General features: G+C 30.7%; 3 protein-coding genes across 3 annotated transcripts; 2 read left to right on the forward strand and 1 right to left on the reverse strand.

Moving 5' to 3' along the window:
- The first annotated feature begins 5,129 nt into the window (after nt 1–5,129).
- LOC101259853 (heavy metal-associated isoprenylated plant protein 3) lies at nt 5,130–6,729 on the forward strand. Its single transcript, XM_019214352.3, has 5 exons — nt 5,130–5,255; nt 5,355–5,526; nt 5,671–5,885; nt 6,040–6,127; nt 6,202–6,729. The coding sequence occupies exons 1-5, from the start codon at nt 5,247–5,249 to the stop codon at nt 6,522–6,524; spliced, it is 807 nt and encodes a 268-aa protein (XP_019069897.2). The 5' UTR covers nt 5,130–5,246; the 3' UTR covers nt 6,525–6,729.
- Nucleotides 6,730–7,541: 812 nt separating this feature from the next.
- ABCF2 (ABC transporter F family member 2) lies at nt 7,542–11,487 on the forward strand. Its single transcript, NM_001366440.1, has 6 exons — nt 7,542–7,722; nt 7,809–8,039; nt 8,926–8,999; nt 9,077–9,287; nt 9,383–9,617; nt 9,944–11,487. The coding sequence occupies exons 2-6, from the start codon at nt 7,809–7,811 to the stop codon at nt 11,002–11,004; spliced, it is 1,812 nt and encodes a 603-aa protein (NP_001353369.1). The 5' UTR covers nt 7,542–7,722; the 3' UTR covers nt 11,005–11,487.
- A 4,701-nt stretch (nt 11,488–16,188) lies between these two features.
- Nucleotides 16,189–16,554, reverse strand: LOC101259551 (auxin-induced protein X15-like). The gene has a single exon (XM_004242050.5). It carries the CDS (start codon nt 16,552–16,554, stop codon nt 16,189–16,191), a length of 366 nt encoding a protein of 121 aa, XP_004242098.1.
- Between the last annotated feature and the right edge of the window lie 4,876 nt (nt 16,555–21,430).

Genomic DNA, 21,430 nt, shown 5'->3' on the forward strand with positions numbered 1-21,430 from the left:
TCAATAATAATTTTTTTTGTTTTTAATTTGTGCCCTCAATTTCTTTTTAAATGTTTTCACAATTTCTTTTATTTTGACATCTTCTTCAATAGTTCTTTACAACTTTGTCACTATTAATTATTGTTCTTTAGACACATATTCAAACTTCTTACATAAGAAATCTAAAAAAATAGAAAGGAAGTGAAAAAGAAGATGGTTTCCATCGAAAGATAAATAATATTTTAATTTAATTAACTTCATAATCTTCTTGCTCAAACTCATCCGAGCATCCATTAATGAAGATTATTGAGAAAAAAAATTTAGAAAGATAATGAATTCTATTGAAAACCTCATAATTATTTACTCATAAAATTCATGATTATATTGCCTAAATTTTTCAAAATTCGTTGAAAAAAATGATTACTCTATGTTTGTCTTCACTATTCTTATCACAACACCAATCACAATGTCATTTTATCTCAAACCGTCATCAATAGCATATTTGATTATTCACTACGCACAAAGAATACAAATGAAATGTTTAATTTGTATCCACAAGTATAAATAATTTTGAAGAGAAATACAGATCTGAAAGTAATTTTACAGATCTGTGAGTTTTTTTGTTTCACCGGCGACAATGGTGTTGCCCCCGCCTATCACCACTGCCAACATCTCTTACTTGATAATCATCTTAGTATTTCCGTCTTGTTTTCTCTCTTTTTACTTCAGTTTATGTAAAAAGAAGAAGAAATGAATTTTAAAAGGTAAAGAGATGGAGTAGAAGTAACTATTTTGGGGAAGTGAGAAAATAGTAAAGGAAAACGGTTAAAAAATATAAAATAATATATGTACGTCATCAACACACGTGTAAAACATTTTCTCACATAAAAATTGAGATTGTCTTCGGAAGGGGTCATTAATATCACTTTAAACAAGTTCATGTCTGTAATAGATCATCACGATATTTTAAGTGTGTAACTGAATTTTCGAGACAAATTCAAGGAGAAATCTATGCCTTTTCCCTTGTATATAATTATTACACAATGCAATATATACCTGATTATAATAACGAATTACTTTTTTCATTCATTTTTATTTATTAGGTTTGAATTTTGAATGTATTTTAGAGTAATGATGAAATCAAACTATTGCAAATGGTATGTAAATACCATTCATCATATTTTTAGGATATATTGGTGCTTCCACAGTTCAAAATCTATAATATATATACCCTTTATATCAACGGACATACATACGTCATAATTTTATCCATAGATTCTATATTTATTAAATATCGGATTAACGAGTAAGATTATGTCATATGTCCCTGTTTTAATGCATATTTAAATTATAATTTTACGAAATAACTTGAAGGATATACAGTTAACGCTAAGAATAAGTATATAGAAAGAAATTCAGTTTATTTATTAAAATTTATAATACATGGAGAACATATTCTAATATAGTAGACAAATAAAATATGATATTATACATCTATAGTGCAAAGAACATGTTCAAAAAAAGAAAAAAAGTTCGATACATTTCGTTATCTATGTAGGTCGTTCTCATAAACTATCTGGATTGTGGTTGGCTTATGATATTTAGGGTGTGAACATGAATATTTCAACTATGTTAGACTGAAAATATCAACGATACAATAAATATAAAAACAAGAAAAGAAAAGGTACATTTCATAGAAGTATACATATAAATGTAACAATTACTAACTTCTTTTAATAAATATATTTAGATCATATATTAATTATAGATGATCACACAGATGTTTATGCATAAATTTTACGATTGCTTGTGTTATACATTCATAAGATAATTTTAGTTTTAAGTAGTTGAATGAATGACTATTAGATGCATTTTCTAGAACAAAAAATATTATACTATATGTAAAATACACGTATCATTGTGTATAATGAGCGTTAACAATGCGTATATCATATTAGAAACTTAATGATAAATCTAGTATGTTATTTATATAAGAATCCTTCTTTTCTTATTTACTTTATTCTAGCCATCGCGTCTATGATATGCTAGAGTTATATGCAATTTTTAATTCTAAACTAATCGATTCTTTAGTAGAAGTTGATTTCAGTAAAAAGTAAGTAACTTTTTTTATATATTTTTACATGTAAATTTAAATTAATCAGATCTCAATAAATTTTATGCGAAATAAAAAGTAAAAAAAAAAAAAATAGCCATAATACTATAATATCATAAATTGTCACGACAGGTCTATGGATTGATACTGTAGGCCCAAGGTCTTTGATACCAACACCAAAATCCAGAATATCAAGGACCCTTTATCCAGTACATTTAAGGGGTCGTTTAGTAATGCATGTGACAAATAAAAATATAATATTGAATCATTTTATTTTATCGTCTATATTAGATACTAATTTCATTATTTCAGTGTGAATAATGAGATAAAATAATTTTGGAATTAGTTAATATCTTAAATTAAACACGTGATAAATTAAAAATTATTTTAAAATGGTCTGATATACCCCTCAACTTTGTTATTTAGAGCTGATATACCCCTTGTTATGAAAGTGACTCATATGTACCCTAATTTGTAAACAAATGGCTCACATACACCTTTTTCCTCTAACGGAAATGAAAAAAATATTAATTTTAATCTAAATATTTATTATTTTTTTTCTAAAAAATATAATCCCATATGAGTAAATTTAATCCTCGTCAAACATATTTTTTTTGACTTTTTTTGTTTCAATGACTAATTTATAATTATTATTTTGATAATCAAATTTATTTATGTTTCACAAATATTCTTGTAAAACTTATTGTAGATGACCAAATTTTTTCTTCGAATACGAAATTAAATTACAATACACACAAAAAAATAGTTTAATTTCTTTTTCTTTAAACTAAGGAATGAAAGAAAAAAACAAAATAAGAATAAGAAACTCAAATAATTATAATAAAAGAAGTCAAAAAATAATTTATGTATGAAAAAAATTAAAATATACCTTGAACTTTGATAGAAGAATCATATATACCCCTAAATAATTTTTTTTATAAAAATTAGAAGTAATAAATATAAATTTAAAACTAATGTTTTAACTTCCGTTAATTGAAGGATACATGTGAGTCATTTTGTAACGGCAGGGGTATATGTGAGCCGTTTGTATAACGGTAAAGGCATATATGAGTCACTTTTATAACGAGGGGTATATCAGCTTTAAATGACAAAGTCGAGGGGTATATCAGACCCTTTTCCCTAAATTTTATTTTGAAATTATTATCTTAATCTCACGTACCAAACAACCTTTAAAATCAGAGTTATCCCGTTCCCTGCAGTCATAGTCATCGCAAAAATTTACTCCGCCACGACTTTATGTTGGATTTGTCATTACAAATGTATAGTTTTCTTGTTCGAAATAACAAAATCGACAAAGAAAATGATGTAAAATATACGCTAAGTTAAGCTGATATACTATTATATACATATATATATATCCATGGGCCGTGGCTGGAGGTATCTTTATGGCAAGAGGTATTATTCGATACTACTTTTATCATTTATTTATTACAAAATATACATATAAAAATATGAAAATATAAAAAATAAGTATAAATCGTTAGTATCAATATTTATTTTAATGTTTAAGAATTAGGAGGGAAGGCAAACCATATGCTGAAGAATAAACAGAAGTAAATATTTATGTGAACAACTATATCTGTGTCTACTGAATTATTTATATTTACCTACTTCATCAGCTAGTGGAGATAACAGAAGGATATGAAATTAATTAGTATCCGTTTAGACATAAATTGAGTGATATTTGACAAAAATAAAATAAGAACCGAAATTAAAGTTATAACATGATATTTGAAAGTTAAAATTGTACATTTAGACATACGACTCACTTAAAAAACATGTCTAACGACAGTTTTTCTAAAACCTAATCTTCAAAAATTAACCAAAAAGATAATCCTAATTAATGAATTGTGTATACTTTAACATTTGAAATCAACGTGTAGCCAAAATAATATTTATAAGAAATGATATTGTATCAAAATTATGAAATTGATGTGGTTATTTTTCTTAAACATCTACTTTTGGAAAATGTGCAAATGGTGATAAAAATAAAATAATAGCCAGAGTAATCCTATTTGTGCAAATGATCCACTGGATCAATCACCCAGTTTTAATGCAATTGCTAAAGGAGATATGAATAGTCCAGCCCAACAACATCAGGCCCAACTCATTGTACTCTGGATTAGGTTTATCTTGACAGAGATTTTTTACGGTATATAAAGTCGATTTGAGGAATAATTGAAGTTTTTAAAAGGTCAATTTCCCATCAAAAATCAGGAAATATATTTTTAAAACTAGCAAGTATTATAAAAAGATTTTCTTTTTTCATATTTAACAAATAAAAAATTCCCTTCTCTAAATTTCGTTTGATTACATTGACCTTCCTTATGATTTAGAATATAAAACTTTTTTTTTTAACAATTCTTTAAACGTAAATTTATTAATGTGTAAAAGTTGTAACATATCTAATTTACTATTTTCTAACACCAAAATGCTTTAATTGATTAACTACTATATGATATACTCTTATTAGTTTTATTCAAAATTGATATATTCTTGTCAGTTTTGCTTGTCTTTCCCTTTTGGGTTAGTTTAATTTATTATTTTCCCTTTTTTTTTCATTATTTTTTTTCCTTTGGGATCATTTTACTAATTTCATATTTGACCAAATTTATTTTTATTCATATTTATACGAGTCAATTACAGTTCAATCCGTTTAAGTTCAATTCATTTTCTCAAAAACTTTTTTGATTATTCACAATGAATTTATTGATTATTTCAACTTTTAACTTCTTAACGAATTTGCTATGCCCTCATATACGAGTCAATTACGATTCAATCCGTTTAAATTTAATTCATTTTCCCAAAAACTTTTTTGATTATTCACAATGAATTTATTGATTATTTCAACTTTTAAACTTTCTTAACGAATTTGCTATGCCCTCCCCACTTGCTTCTTTGAATTTACAAGTAAGTTGTTACTAATTTCATTTATTATAGTAAAAACAAATTTTTGGATTAATTGTCTTTAAAATTCTTTTGATCCATTTGCCTTTGTTATAAATGGAAAAATATACTATGAATATGTATGCCGTACAACTGCGCCCTTTCTTCCTCACGCTACCTAGCCCCACCCCCCTATAAATACACTTCAACCCTTTATCTGTTTTAGGAGTAGTTTTGGTGCAGTACAATGGGGAAGGTAAGGACTTGAAAATTGATTCTCGATTTTAATTTATTTTTCTCATTGTTCTGTGTCCATGATTTGATAAGGCTAACTGATTTTGTGTGAGGTTTGCAGAATAAGAGCAGCATCAAGAATATTGAAGGCGAGAAGAAGAACGAAGAACAGCACCAGGAGAAGAAGGAAGGAGGAAAGAATGAACAGAACAATCGAAATGTGGTTTTGAAAGTGGAGTTTCATTGCCAAGGTTGCGTCCGTAAGATTCTCAAAACCGTTCGAAGCTTTGAAGGTAGAAATCATTGTTACGTTGCTCTGTTTTGTTTCCAAGTTAGATTTCACACAGATTATTGTGAATGTTGCTCTGTTTCCATCCAAGCTGTGCGGTTCCTTGTCTCTGATTTTTCTAACTTCTGGTTTGTTACGGCTGAAAAAGGCGTGGAGAAGGTGACCTGTGATAGCGAAGCCAATAAGGTGACGGCAATCGGAGAAGTGGATGCATTGAAGCTAAAGGAGAAGTTGGAGCGAAAGATGAACAGGCCTGTACAACTTATCTCTCCTTTACCAAAGGATTGTAAGAAAGAGAAGAAGCAGAATGAAAATGACTCAAAGAGTAGCAAAGGAGACGACAAGAAAACCAAAGAGAAAGAGGTAATGCTCCTATTCTCTGTTCACTATTCTGTACAAACCTGTTTACGTCGTTTTCATTCTGTTGTATTCTGTTTTTGTCTTTTAATGCATTAGGCGCAGTTTAGCCTTTTATGGCTGAGGGATTTATGTGCTTACTGATTAATTCTCCATGTAGCCTCCGGTAACCACTGTGGAACTGAAATTGCATCTACATTGCGAAGGATGCATCCAGAAGATTCAAAAAACAATAACTAAAAACAAAGGTGAGTTTGATTAATCAACATTCTTCTTATTCTCCCCTTTTTACTAACTATAGTTATTTCCACGGGCAATGCAGGTTACAAGGAGATGAAAATTGATCACGAAAAGGAGTTGATGACAGTGACAGGTTCAATGGACATGAAGGAACTGGTAGAGGCACTGAAGAAGCAGCTGAAGAAAGATGTCCAAATTGTCCCGTCAAAGAAGGAAGGAGGAGAGAAGAAAGAAGGCGGAGGTGGAGGGAAGGGAAACGAAAAAGGGAAGGATGGGCAAGGCGGCGGCGGCGGCGGCGGCGGCGAGAAGAGGGAGCAGTATGAGTACCCGGAGCTGGATGCAACTGCAATTCATGCTACTCAGCTTTTCAGTGATGAAAATGCTAATGCTTGCAGTATTATGTGACAGTTTTAGAAAAAAAAATGTGGATGAAAATTGTAAATAACAAAATAGGAAGTTTCGATATCATTATTGTTGAATTGGCTTAATTATGAACACTTCCATACCCTTTTTGCTAGTAAAACTTTTGTATGAATTGTTACTGACATTAGTATTAGTAGGAGAAATATTTTTATATTTATGTTGAGTGTATGGAGTACTTGATTTTCTACTGTTCTATTGTCTACTTATGCTCTCATTGGTTCGTTCATTTGGTAGGATTGTTTATGCATTTTTCAATTCAAATTACTCACAAAATATTTAAAAACAACTTTAATTTGAGACAAGTTTATGCTAGAAATCTCTATTTTAGAGTGGAGGCAATTGCTTTTGTGTAGACAAAAACAAGGGAGATTAAGATGCAGACAGACTGACTGACGCTTTATTTTCCACTTTCCTTGCCCTATTTTTGTGCAGTCTTTTCAATTGTTGCACTTAATTTTTAACACTTTAAAAATTGGTTGGAACATATTTTCCCAAACAAATATATTTGATTACATTTTCTTATTTTAAAATATTTAATCCAAGCACTCTCATTTTTTCATTACTCACATGACATGTTATGTTCTTACATTTCTATCTAGTAAAAAAAAAAAAGATGACAACATAAAAAATTACATTTTAGCTTTCCCTTTTGGTTTTAAATGGAGTAAAAAATAACCAAATAAATTAATCGCTGAAAACAGGTATCAATTTGAATTATTTTTCCAACATGATGTGATTATTGATTATGTGTTTTTCTTGAAACTTACACTGCCTATATATTATGCTGACGAGTTACGTAACAGTAGAAAAGTGGAAAATAATACCAGCCACAGACCATTTTAAATTTGTAATCCTCCTTAATTATCAATGGTCTCAATTACCTGAATTTAGTTTATTTTATTCTATGAGGGTGAGCCGTAACTAACATTTTTTATCGACGTGGTATTTTTCTCATATGTCAAATAATCAGTGCGACATTTTCAGTTTTTAGTCAATTTACGCAACTTAAATAAGAAGAGAAATTCTAAAAAGCATCACCGATCAAATTCTCCTGAACTTCAACAGTAAAACTGACACGTGTATCATCTTCTTCCCACAATCTTCTTATAAATATTCATCAAACTTCTCCTTCAACACTCAAAACCCTCATACACATCTGATTATTGCAACTTTTTTCCAGGTTATTTTTTTTTGGATTAAATTGCATATTATTGTAGTTTTTGCTTTCTGATCGGAGAGTTTTTCTTTTCTTTTCTGAATTGATAGATGGTGTCGGATGCGAGTAAGAAGAGAGAGGCGCAGAAGAAGGCAGCAGCAGCTGCGAAGAGAGGAGGGAAGTCTAAGGCGGCGGTGATGAAGGCGGCAGCGGCTGCAACATCTACTCCGTCGGAGAGTAACGGTGTCGATGAATTGACGAATGGTGTAGGAGAAATTCAGTTGTCTGATCGGACCTGTACCGGCGTTTTATGTTCACATCCACTTTCCAGGGATATTCGGGTTAGTTCCTTTGGGTTTTCTGGAATTGAACTGTTGGATATATTACCTTGTTAAGCGCCGGAAAATCTAGTTTGATAAATAGGGGAAAAGCTTCTGTTTAACTATATATATATATTTAGGAATTGAGAGTATTTCCAAACTATAGTGACTTGAAACTGGAAATATATAAGTGGAAATCATTTCAATCAAGTTAGCAAAATTTTACCTGAATTTTGTAGAAATTGTTACTATTATTGCCCATGAAAATAGTTGAACGATGAATCTAAAAAGATATCATGAAAAAAAATATATATTTTTTTAAAAAAAGAAGAACATACTAAATTATAAAAACACCAATGATCTGGTCTTGGATGTTTTTTGCAATACACTCTCTAAATACTTGTAGATGATCTTTTTGATTCATGGGTTTATCTCCTTTCGTTATTCGTTATTGCTAACTTAAGACTCCTATGATCCTTTGGTTGTTCATTTCTTTGATCTCCGTTGCACTAGAACAATCACTTGGGTGTTTTTGTGCATAGTGTGATATTCCATATCTTGGTACCTTAATCAGTTTATAGCCGTGGGGCTTTGGTCTAGCGGTAAGAGGGCAAACCACATGTGCGGGTTAGCTGCGTGTAACGGTCTCAAACCATGTGTCACTAGCCCTCAGAGATTTCTCAATTAAGAAGAATCAGTCAATAGCTGAATCTATCCCATATTCACGTAGTTAGGAACAGGGGTCTTGATTGGTGAAGTTGCATATGGCTATCATTACTCATGAACAAGAAGCACCCCTCTTATGGTTTTGGACTTACAGTAACTATAAAAAAGATTATTACCTAGAGGAAGTTTTCTTTCATGCAAGACCCGCAATTATATTAATTCTGGTATTCTTTGTTTGCAGATAGAATCGTTATCACTTACTTTTCATGGACATGATCTTATAGTTGATTCTGAACTGGAGCTTAACTACGGAAGGTAAGGTTTGTTATATCTTTGTGTTGCTGTTTCCTTACTATAGCTGATGGTCATATCCTGGGATATTAATTGCACAGACGTTATGGTTTGCTTGGGCTTAATGGCTGTGGGAAGTCTACTCTTCTTTCTGCTATAGGATGTCGTGAACTTCCCATCCCAGATCATATGGATATCTTTCATCTAACGCGGGAGATTGAAGCGTCTGACATGTCCTCACTTCAAGCTGTTATTAGTTGCGATGAAGAGAGGTTGAGATTGGAGAAAGAAGTTGAAGTCTTGGCTGCACAGGTATTATGCCCTGAATAATGAACTAGCAATGTATTCCACGGGCTTGGTCTACTTTTTTTTGGCTAACTGATAACTCGTTTCGTGTCTATCCTTAGGATGATGGTGGTGGAGAGCAACTTGAACGCATCTATGAGCGTTTGGAAGCTTTGGACGCATCAACTGCTGAGAAGCGTGCAGCTGAAATACTGTTCGGTCTTGGATTTAACAAGAAAATGCAAGAACAAAAAACACGAGATTTTTCCGGTGGATGGAGGATGAGGATTGCTCTTGCTCGTGCCCTGTTTATGAATCCGACCATTTTGCTGCTTGATGAACCCACCAATCATCTAGGTAATCTTCTTATGGATTTTTCTAGTGTATAAGATATTGTGTTGCGATATTTTTGGTTGGAGACATTGTTTATTACATTCTGGATGAATTAATATAATGAAAACTGACGTTATAAAATTTAATATGAGACCTTAGACATGTTATTTCACTCTGGTTACAGCATTTCTCCTAGTGTGTCTTTCTGTGTCTGTTTCCCTCTGCTAAGTAGTGATGCGAAGTTCCCTCCTAAATTGTTGTTTCTTCATACTAATGGAAGGTTTGCTGGATCCTTCAATCTCAGATTTTTTAGATTTGAAATGCTTATGATATCCTTTTCCTGAATACAGACCTAGAGGCTTGCGTGTGGTTAGAAGAAACCTTGAAGAAGTTTGACCGTATTCTGGTTGTTGTTTCACACTCGCAAGACTTCCTAAATGGTGTGTGTACTAACATCATCCATATGCAAAATAAGACGTTGAAGCTCTACACTGGTAATTATGATCAATATGTCCAAACCCGTGAGGAGTTGGAAGAAAATCAGATGAAACAGTACAGATGGGAGCGGGAGCAGATTGCTTCAATGAAGGAGTACATTGCTCGTTTTGGACATGGATCTGCCAAACTAGCCCGTCAAGCACAAAGTAAAGAGAAAACACTGGCTAAGATGGAGCGTGGAGGGCTTACAGAGAAGGTGGCAAAGGACAAGGTCCTGGTCTTCCGTTTTCCTAATGTTGGCAAACTTCCCCCTCCTGTTCTGCAGTTTGTGGAAGTGACATTTGGCTACACACCCGAGAATCTCATCTACAAGAACCTAGATTTTGGTGTAGACCTTGATTCAAGGGTAGCACTGGTGGGACCTAATGGAGCTGGAAAGAGCACGCTACTTAAGCTGATGACAGGGGAGTTGGTTCCCCTTGATGGCATGGTTAGGCGGCATAATCACCTGCGGATTGCACAGTTCCACCAGCACTTGGCTGAGAAGCTTGACATGGAATTATCTGCTCTTCAGTTCATGATAAAAGAGTATCCTGGGAATGAGGAGGAGAAGATGAGGGCATCAATTGGGAGGTTTGGCCTTACTGGTAAAGCTCAAGTAATGCCTATGAAAAACTTGTCAGATGGTCAACGTAGCCGGATTATATTTGCGTGGTTAGCTTTTAGACAACCTCACATGCTGCTTCTCGATGAGCCAACCAACCATCTCGATATTGAGACAATTGACTCACTTGCCGAGGCTTTGAATGAATGGGATGGTGGAATGGTTCTTGTTAGTCATGATTTCAGGCTCATAAACCAGGTCGCCCATGAGATATGGGTATGTGAAAATAAAACTGTGACACGGTGGAAGGGTGACATTATGGACTTCAAGCTACATTTGAAGGCGAGGGCCGGATTGGGTGATGAGTGAAGCAGATGTTCCAAGTTTTAGTACACTACTAGCAAGTCATAATATGACTGCTTCTCCTGGCTAAACATTATCAGCAGCAGGCCAGCAGTAGCTACAGTTTTAGTTACTTACAATGCCTAGTTTTTCTATATGCATAGAGAAGATTAAGAAGTAACCGTGGTCACCATATGACTGGACTGGCTGTTTTATGTGGTGCGATGTTTTTGCGGTCCTATTTATTCTGGCCTTTGTCCATTATCATAGTTCATGAAGCTAAAGACGTAGCGCGCTAGCAGCAGTCAGCTTGATGCATTGCATAAATATCACCACTCTATACTGTTCTTAAGAATTTAGTTCAGTGCTATTATGGATTTACCTTTTCATTTTAAGAGGTGTACTACATATGTTGGCCAAGTATTGTCATTGAAGTGTTGTTTCAAAATATGTTTACCTGTAATGACACTTGATCATAGTATTAATATATATTATTCCCTCTGCTGAATATTCTTGCACCAGCCTATGGAAGCATTTTTGATAGATTTCTACACTATGAGAAGGCAAAAGCCTATTGGAAGGGGAAGTAATCTTTTCACTTTTTACTCAGAAACTCAACAGACAAAAGAAGAAGAAAATCATCCCAAACTAGAAATATCATTTATTTTGAAATAAATGGTTTCTTAAAGACAGCGAAGACCAAATAAACTGAAACAAAATGAACAATCTTTTGGATTTAAAAATTTAGAAGTGTAATGATAATAATTAATTTAGTAAAATTAATACATAATTTGTACTCCATCTATTTCTATTTAGGTTTCATCACTTTAAATTTTACGCTCCTTAATAAATTAAATAATTTTATGTTATTTAATATTTTTTTAAAGTCAAGTTTTTAATAAATGAACATATATTAGTATATTTTGATTAAGTAGTATAACCAATGGACATAAATTAACTATTTTATTTTTTTTATGTTCGGCCAAATATATTATTTCAAGGCTAAAATAAAAAGAAAAATATCATTTATTCGTTGAATTTGTGAAATATTAAGAAATATCGACCGTACTTTTAGTAAAGGGAACAGAGCCACCGGCCAGGAACAAAAAAGTAATGAATTTGGAAAAAAATGGAATTTTGTATTGGGAATTGGAGAATGAAAGATTGCATGAGAAGGACTGAGGTAGCTTTTCATTGCAAAATGACAAGCAATAAACTTCGTTTTCTGATTAAGATGGTACGCTGAAATAACCAACTTGTAACCATGAAAACTACTTCTACAATACATCCTAAAAAGATAGAAATGCTATGAAAATATCATAGTTAAGATCAAATGTATTTGAATGTAAGAAAAATAAACTAAAAGCATTTCCTGTATGAGTTGTTAACCATCACTTGACCACACATAGTGGTCTGTGTCGAGTTATTCTCTCTTAAAAAAATCTAGATGTAATGTTTCAAAAACAGAAACATGTGATTTAGTAAATTAAAATTCATTGTGGGGGTGCAATCAAGGAACAACTATTGACTAGTTTGAAAGTTGTTTTATTAGTAATGAAAGTCATCGGTCGTCATTTTCATAGAAACTGTTGAATGCCTTGAATCGGACCCGTTACAATAGAAAGAACAGGGGTCTCGCTGCCCGGTCAGCGAGTCGGGGGGTCCAGGGGGCGATGCGCCCCCTGGCCTGGGGGTTCGGGGGGGGGGGGGGGGCGGAGTCGCCCCCGGCCCGACGATATACAATGTTGTTGTATTGGGCCCTTAATTATCTGTCAATTCTGTATTTTGGGCCCAAGTCTGTTAAGGCGTAGCTTAGCACTATATATATATATAGACCCTATGGCAAGCCCTATTCTGAATTCTGTTCTTGCCTCTCCATAATAAAACTGTTCCTCCTCTTCCCCGTAGACGTAGCCAATTTATTGGTGAAACACATAAATCTGTTGTCTTATTTTTCGCATTTATATTTTCTCGTATTATCTCGAATTCCGCATAATAGAAAGGATATAATCCTTCAATGAAGATCTAACAAGAGGATGAATTTAAACAAATCCAAATTAAATTCATAAGAATTGTATAAACATCTATAGAGCGTAACCATAAATCTTAACTTCAGCTCTCGTTACTCACTCAGTTCTATAATGAAACTTGAGTCGAGGTGATACAAGCGACAAAAGAATACTACTTAATTAAAATCAAATCAAAACCCCCTTTAAATCTTCAAAATGCTAATAATACCATAAAATTAAATGTGATGAGATAAGACAACATGTGATGAGGTCAATAAAAGAAGTGTTAGAATTTTGAGTTCACATTTTAGATTTTATGTTACCAAGAAGAGCAAATGCATGGATCAAATTTTTAACTAGGCAACTTTGGGATGAAATGGTTAACGATATTTTACTTATTATACAAGATAATTAATTTCATCAAATTTAATATAAAATGGTTTTTGAGATTAATTAAATACAAAATATAAATAATTTAATATTTATTTTAAAATTATTATATTTATTCTACCGACCAAATAAATTTAGTATTTCACTCTGGTCTATTATTAAAGCGGTCAAATACATATTTATTGAACCCAACAATGCTGATGGGACAGAATCTGTGTTTTTAACTCAAAATTGAACGTGTACAGAATTTTTATTTTCTTCCTTTTTTTTTTATCCTTTTTCTAATCAACCACATTTTAATATTTTGCAATTCTATCCTTTGTTTTTGTATTTTTCTCTCTCTTTTAGATCGATCTGGCCATTGTCTTACTCCTCATTTTCGCAGTAGTCGTGTTGTCTTATATAGTTTATGATTCCGGGGTATTAATTCTTTTATATTAGTGGTTATTCTAGCTTATAAATTTTTAATGAAACTTTTAACATAAATATAAAATTTGAAATAAATTTATTGAATTCGATCGAATTCATGAACTCTACAATTTCAAGAGTTGAATAAGTCCGAGCCTATGATTATAAATGTCTAAAATGAATAAAGCCAAATAGTTGGGTTAGAAATAGAATAAATTGTTTTTTTCTTCGATTTCTTTTGATATCCAGGAGTTTGATTAATCCGAATGTACATCGCGTAAGGTCTTTTCAGGATTAATGCTCCTTGTTAAATACAAATCTTATATCTAAACTGAGACTTCTGTTTAGATAAAAAAATAATTTCATTCATTGCATCATATCTTTTGACGATTAAAAAAAATGATTTTGTCAACAACCAAACTCACAAGTGGATCCCTCACAAATTTACTGTGTCTGTACATTGATCAGCTAAGCCTGTCACATTAAATGTGTTACATTTCAGTTTTTCAATCAAACATCTTCTCTTGTTCACACTTCTCTTAATAAGCTTGTGGATCATGGGCCTAACTTTGCCTACCCGGGTACAATAATTGAAAATTTGGGGCATAATATGACAGAAATGAACACTTTCTGTTTAAAATTCAAAGTAAGGTTTTAAATAGTTTAGTTTTATAAATTTGTTTAAAATTATTTAATGAATTTCGTGTGTTAAATTTGATGGAGTTGTGTGGAAAAAAGAGGATTGAATAGGAATTTATTATACTACTACTTCAAAAAAAATATTTTTGATGTGATAATGCAATTTTTGTTGTTGCAATTTGAAGGTTTTGATTGGAGTTTCCCGCTATTTTCATTTAAATACTTTGTTTCACAATTACCTTCAAATTTAACTGACAATTTGTTAAAATATTTGATGAAAATTAAAGATATTACTTTTGAATATTTTAAAGGATCAAAGACAAAAGTGCCTGACTAAATCTGGATTTTTATTAGGAAGTCCTACTCAAGGGAGTAACAAAGATGACTCTGTATTTGAGGGACTTAAATCTGAGATCGACTAAATTTGGATTAGCATTGAAAAGTTCCAACCAAATCCAAATTCGCATCGGGAACCCTCACAGTAGAGAGTAAAGAGGTCTTAACAAAAATGACTTCCTATCTAGAGAATTCAAATTTAAGACTTCTAATTAAGGATAGAAAAAATAATTACTCCTTTGCCAGAATCCTTATTAGTTTTCGCAAAGTTTTTAAAACTTCATATTTTTGTAATCTTTTTGGCATAATCATCTATTATCCAAATATTGGAAATAGATCGACTATTGCTTAGACAAACTACATTACATGAAAAAAAGTAAATATTTTCTCAACTCCACAGTCCATTACTCCATACAATAAAAAGTCAAAAATTGTGGGTGTTAACCTTTCACTGTACCTTGTTTTATTTTTACCTTTGTGTACGGTCCGTTGTTCGTACCTATTTGTACTTCACTATCTATACCATTCCTTTTGAATTGTAATTTACCCTCATTAACCTTAAACGTCTAATCACACTTAATTTCTTGTTTGTCGGTGAAGTACATGTTTCAATAATTTTTACTCTATTTATTTCGATTAAATTTAAATTCACATCAAAAAATTTGAGATAAAATAATTTTAGAATTTAATTGAATTTAAATTTAAAATCTCCTTATCAAAAAATATTTGTTATTCTTATCACGAGATGATAGTCAATATTCACCAATAATCAATTGACATCTCTTCAAATAGGTACCCTCGTGATTTTGTTTTTAATGAATTTTAAGTGACTTTTTATGTATGATACGTCAAATAATTAAATATTATCTTGAGTATAATCAATTTATTAAAATAATCAATAATTTCAAAATATCGATGTAACTAACTTTAATAAGCATCTACATGCAGCATCGCACAAATTTTGAATTTCTATTTTCTTATCAAACAAATTTAGAACAGACTGAAGTATATACAACTAAAATGCACCCAATAACACAAGAAAGTAAAAGGCATTAAAAACTAAATAGTTAGGGGAGAAAAACCTTATTTCATAGCTAAAATCACTCACTACAACTATTTTTCATTACTTTTTCCTCCACTTCAAAATTGAACTAGAACTCTTTAATTTCTCCACTTCTATCAAAACACATATTGTACTACATCAACATGCAATATGATAATACAAATTCAAAACCATGACAAAGGAAAAAATTTTTGGAATATTGAATAATTAGATTTTGGAAATAATCAACTCATATATTACTATAACAACTGGTATCAGAGTAAAGTTGACTTCATCTATCACTTCTTTTTCCCCTCATCTTCTCATTCTACTAATCAGAAGTATCCAGTCGCAACATGACACTAGTAAAAAAAAAAAATTGAACTACTAAGCTAAGCAATCACGCGCAAACTCCATGTATATTAGAGCCAAAATCCTCTCCATTTCACTAGGTCTACATGGTAATGTAAGTGCACCTTCATGATCAAAACCATATACCTCAGCAGCTTGTTCCAATAGCCTCAAGAATAAAGGATGTGTTAAGCAACTTAATGGCACTACAAATCTCTTGAGCTCATCGTTGTCCATCGCAATGACCGCGAAATGCCCTTTTTTCACGTCCTCCGGTACGTCCCTTGACTCATTTTCCGATTGATCGTCCATCGAAAATTTTTTACCTAGTAGAAGACTCTTTCTTAATTTCTTCACTATACCTTTCTTTTCGTTCTTTCCATTTGTTCTATCCTTAGACATCGTAATAAAGAAAAATAACAAGTAACAAACTACAATTTTTAAAAAATATTTTTTTTGTGCTTTCTAGGTTTAGAAAGTATTTCTTTTTTGGTGGTGGTGCCTACGTTTTGTGAAGTGTTATTTATAGTGTGAGAATGCATTGAGAGTAAGAGATACGGTTGGTAGTTTGATATGATTGGAGTGTCTTTAGTGTAAATATTGAGAGACAAAAGCATGTGATGTAAATTGGGACTTATGAAAATCAAATTCATGATTTGAAAACATATATATCTTTTAATTAATGTCGTATCTGCCTCTTATTTTCCAATTATTACACGTGTAGTTATTTGACTAATTTAAACTTCCATATTTAAACTTATTAAATTAAATTAAATCATTATCAGTGTTGCCATTAAAGAACCTACAATTGCACCCTAATACATTACTATTTATAATAATACAATATTTATGATGTTTACGTAGATTGGTATATATTTTTAAAATATACTATTCCCTTTGTCTCTATTTACTTTCCATATTTCCTTTTATATTTGTCCCTATTTATTTGTCCATATTTTTTTTTATATCTGTATCTATTTACTTGTCCGTTTTAACAAATCAAGAAAAGACAACAACTTTTTTTCTAATATGCCCTTATTTAATTCTAAAAAATTTCTAGTTTACTAAGTATATAATGCATGCTTTTTGGAACCAGAAAATTAAAATATTATACTTGGTAATTGCATAACGTTTTAAGTTAAGGATAAAATGTAACTAACATATGATAAAAATTGGTGTCTTAGTATGTGTGTCACTTCTAAAGTGAATAACTAAATAGAAAAAGAAGGAATATTAATTAGTGCATGAAGGTAAAAGGTCCTCATAAAATTTGATATCGTAACAATAATTTCGATTAAACTTAAATTATTTTTTAAACCTTTTTTCCCTTTCGAATATAAAGGATAATAGGTGAAAATTGTTTACACAAAAATGATTTTTAGTTCTTTACCAAAAAAAGAAGTCTTTATTTTTCTGAAAAGACCACATTTGACTGTTCAATTTTTAGAAAAGCAAAAAAGAAATCCCAATTAAGGTCTCACCATGCACCATATTTAAAGATGCCATATGTAAAACTTAGTGCTATAAATTAAATTAATGTTTTCACAGACGGGTTAAGATTGGTCTTACTAGTTAACATTTGTTGTGTATGCTTTTAGGATCGAAAGACTAAGCCAATACAATTTAACAGATTTCTCGAGAGCACTAAAATGATAATAAATTCCTTATATTCGATTCTTAATCAAGAAGATTGACTAATTAATACCACTTCGAATTGATCACGACAAGGGACAATGATTACTCATGTTGATGAGTCGGGGTCAGAAGAATTTAACTAAAGAGATTCGAAATATAAAAAGTAAATATACGAAGAGTTAAAGAAGGAGTTTAATATCTATGATATATATCTAAAAGATAATTTTAACTATATATAAGTAATGTAACTTTATGTTAAAGACGATTTGAATGAACCCTCGATCTTTACCAGCTCCGCCCCTGGTATGTATACAAAACATTAATTCTGATGAGAATAATAGACCTCACAATAGTACGTACGTACGTACTGTTTGGAATAGTAAGGGATTATTTGACACACAAATTGTGTGGAGAACTTAATGAATGGTTAGAGTATAATGTCTGTATATATGAAGCTCACGGCTTGCAGAGATCTAGATCCTACATTACTCTGATTATATTTTTTTCTCCATCTCAAAATCAGTGTCGTCTTAATTATGTCAATTAAAATATCAATGAATACAATATATAGTTTGCTAAGCTATCAATATTTCTTAAATAATTTTTGAAAATTAAACACTAGGGAAAAGATAGGGTATAACAATATAAATGAAAAAATATACTATGCTTATCTTAAATTCCTTTGATAATAAACTTAATTTTGGTATAAAAAGGAAATTTCTAAGGAAGGAGTATATATTTTGATACCTTTCTCTCTAGTCACTATATATTAATTTGCATGTCAGAGTTTTGTTGGTATTCTAAAGCTAAGGTACTGTTACAAACGCACGCTTAATGTTAAGTAATTAATTCAATTTAAATGTTATTTTCTTCCCATGCAAATTTTATGCACCTAAAAATAACATACATGAACTTTGCTTCTCTAGGTGATATGCTAGCCCTTCCTTGGTTACGACATTGTTTTGATTTTTTATGTCGAAAATACTAGTTTAATTTTTGTAAGAGAATTAACGATACACACTTTTATCGTTACAGTTAATTATATTGGATGATCATTTGATATCTAGCTGGAAAAAATTATCTAAAAATTTTGTCTCTCCTAAAATCTCAATGCAAATACTTTATAACATCGAAGATGAAAAATCAAAAAAATAAATAATTCAAAAAAAACTAAAGATAAGAAGCACATGGAACGTGTGCTTATATTTAAATATACTGTTAGATCATGATTGGCATGTTTATGGAGGGAGTAACTATAATATTGACATATCACATTACCCTCTGCGTGCCTATTTGGTTTGTAACCAATAGTAATACTGAATTTATAATAACAGAATTAAATCTTATTGAGTGGAAATACTTTTTGGATAAGTAATAATTAGTATTATTATCTCTAGAATACCTATATATATTCCATATTAGTTAATCTAACACAAAATAAAGGAATAATTGTATAGAATGACAAACTAATAATATAAAATAAATATAGTGGCTATCCTTTAATTTATTTGTGTTTCATAGCAAATTATTTGACAATTCCTCCCTCCCTTATATTCTAGCTCGTCACCCTTCCTCTCTCGCTCGCTTATTCCTGTTGCTCGCCCCTCTTGCTTTATACAATAGAATTGTATAAATTGTGTAAAGCGAGAGAAAATAGTATAAACGCATGCAAATACATATATCTTCGTCCTATACACTTATAATTATATAATACAAATATTTCTCTGGCCAAGTCTCTTTTGCATTTCTCGTTTTATACAAATTCAAATTGTATATAATTTCTCTCTTTCTCGTTTTATATAATTCGACTCAATTGTAATATCCTGCACAAGTCTCTTTTTGCCTTTCTCTCTTTCTTGTTTTATACAAATTCAAATTGTATGTAATTTCTCTCTTTCTCGTTTTATACAATTCAATTCTGCCTTTCTCGCTTTCTCGTTTTATACAATTCAAATTGTATATAATTTCTCTCTTTCTCGTTTTATGCAATTCGCTTCAATCGTATATGTATTTATACATATATACGTTTGTTAGAGCGCAATTATATAAACTTTGCTATAGCATACAAATATAAATTTTATATTTACTATATGTAAAAGTTGCAAAAAATAAAACGATCTCATATTTTATTAAAAAAGAGTTATCTCTCATCCCTCCAACCGATAAGTAAAAAGAGACACTTTAGAACTCATTTTGGACGAAAATTAAAGAAAATAATGTTTCCTTTTTCTTGCAAATGTTTACATACACCATCTTTAAAGAGCACACAATATATAGAGTAAAACATTCACCTCTATGTTGTTTATTAGTAACATAATTATATAGAGAATAAAACATTAATCACCTCTGTGTAGTTTATTAGCAATATAATTATACATGTTTATAATGATTAATATTCTATATAATAACATTTTACCAAACCATTAACTTTTTTTTTAGAATCTATTTTTATATTATGTTATATTCAGACAAACGATATTATTAGAGAAGAATAATTAACAGAATTATCACCTAGGGACTTCTATTTGAGCGTGAAGAGATAGTCACCTTGGAACAAAAATAAGTAATGTCTCCTCTAGAATTAAAAATATCAGCAGATTGACAAGTCAAACGAAAGTTTTAAGTATAGTAGATCCAAAGTAGAGAAAAGAACAAAAAATGATTGAAAATAATAAAGAATGGGTCCAATAAATTCGTTCATGTGTAGTTCTATCATCATAAATAACCCCTCCATCTAAGTATATACCTTATTTTGTAGTAATATTTTTGGGTAACGAAAGCATTTTTTTTTTAATAAAGAGGTTGCTTGATTTCTAAGAAAAAATAAATCATTATATAAAATTTTATATTTATTAAATTAAAACTGATAGTGTTTCCTGTTTTAATACTTAACAAGAAATTATACTGTGTAAAAAATATAAGTCCCAAGTAAATACTGATTATTTTAAACTATTTAGAGAAATATGCACATAGCTACTCAGTCAAAATACTTTTTTAAAAATATGATAAAAGTTATATTTAAAGCTAATATGATTCGCCAACAAGCTCTTCTGAGTTTTTTAAGAAATAAATTATATTTTCAAGTTAACACAAAAGTTCGAACTGATAATTTTAAAATTAAAAATTAAAAATATTTATAATTTGAACAACTTTTATTCAAACACGATCTTGATAATAGTAATTTTTTTTTCGAGACAAGCGTGGTCCAATCGGACTACCGGACCGACCGCCATGTTTGATGACTTATCTTTTCAATTCAGTCCCAGAAGAAAAAAATGCTACAATCTTTTGAATTTTTCTTTAGAAAAAAAAAAAACACGTTTTAATTAAGCACGTGTATAAATCTAATTAAATTTAATATCTTCTAAACAACTTCAATTCCCTCCTTTCATTTGCTTTCAATATTTTTCCTCCCCGACCCCAACAACATTTCATTAATGAAAGACAAGGACATATATAATAATTCACGGCGCAAATGAAATCTTCTTACTAATATATTTTTTAAAAAAAAAAAAAAAGAAATCAAAAATAATTTCCAAAGTTTAGTTTTCTAATCTTACAAAAACACAAAAAACTGAGTCTGTAAAAATTGAACTTGCAGAACCTCAAACAAATGTTACTAAGGAAAAAATAAGACTTTAGC

This window comes from Solanum lycopersicum, chromosome 6 (genome assembly GCF_036512215.1).
Source record: "Solanum lycopersicum chromosome 6, SLM_r2.1".
NCBI classification, from domain to species: Eukaryota; Viridiplantae; Streptophyta; class Magnoliopsida; order Solanales; family Solanaceae; genus Solanum; species Solanum lycopersicum.

Excerpts from the sequence above, each read along its gene's own strand:
- LOC101259853 (XM_019214352.3), top strand. Across the intron at positions 5,527-5,670 it reads AACCGTTCGAAGCTTTGAAG|GCGTGGAGAAGGTGACCTGT; the intron begins GTAGAAATCATT and ends CGGCTGAAAAAG. Across the intron at positions 6,128-6,201 it reads AACAATAACTAAAAACAAAG|GTTACAAGGAGATGAAAATT; the intron begins GTGAGTTTGATT and ends CGGGCAATGCAG.
- ABCF2 (NM_001366440.1), top strand. The coding sequence starts at position 7,809 with ATGGTGTCGGATGCGAGTAAGAAGAGAGAGGCGCAGAAGAAGGCAGCA. Across the intron at positions 9,288-9,382 it reads TTGAAGTCTTGGCTGCACAG|GATGATGGTGGTGGAGAGCA; the intron begins GTATTATGCCCT and ends GTCTATCCTTAG. Across the intron at positions 9,618-9,943 it reads TGAACCCACCAATCATCTAG|ACCTAGAGGCTTGCGTGTGG; the intron begins GTAATCTTCTTA and ends TCCTGAATACAG.
- LOC101259551 (XM_004242050.5), bottom strand. The coding sequence starts at position 16,554 with ATGTCTAAGGATAGAACAAATGGAAAGAACGAAAAGAAAGGTATAGTG.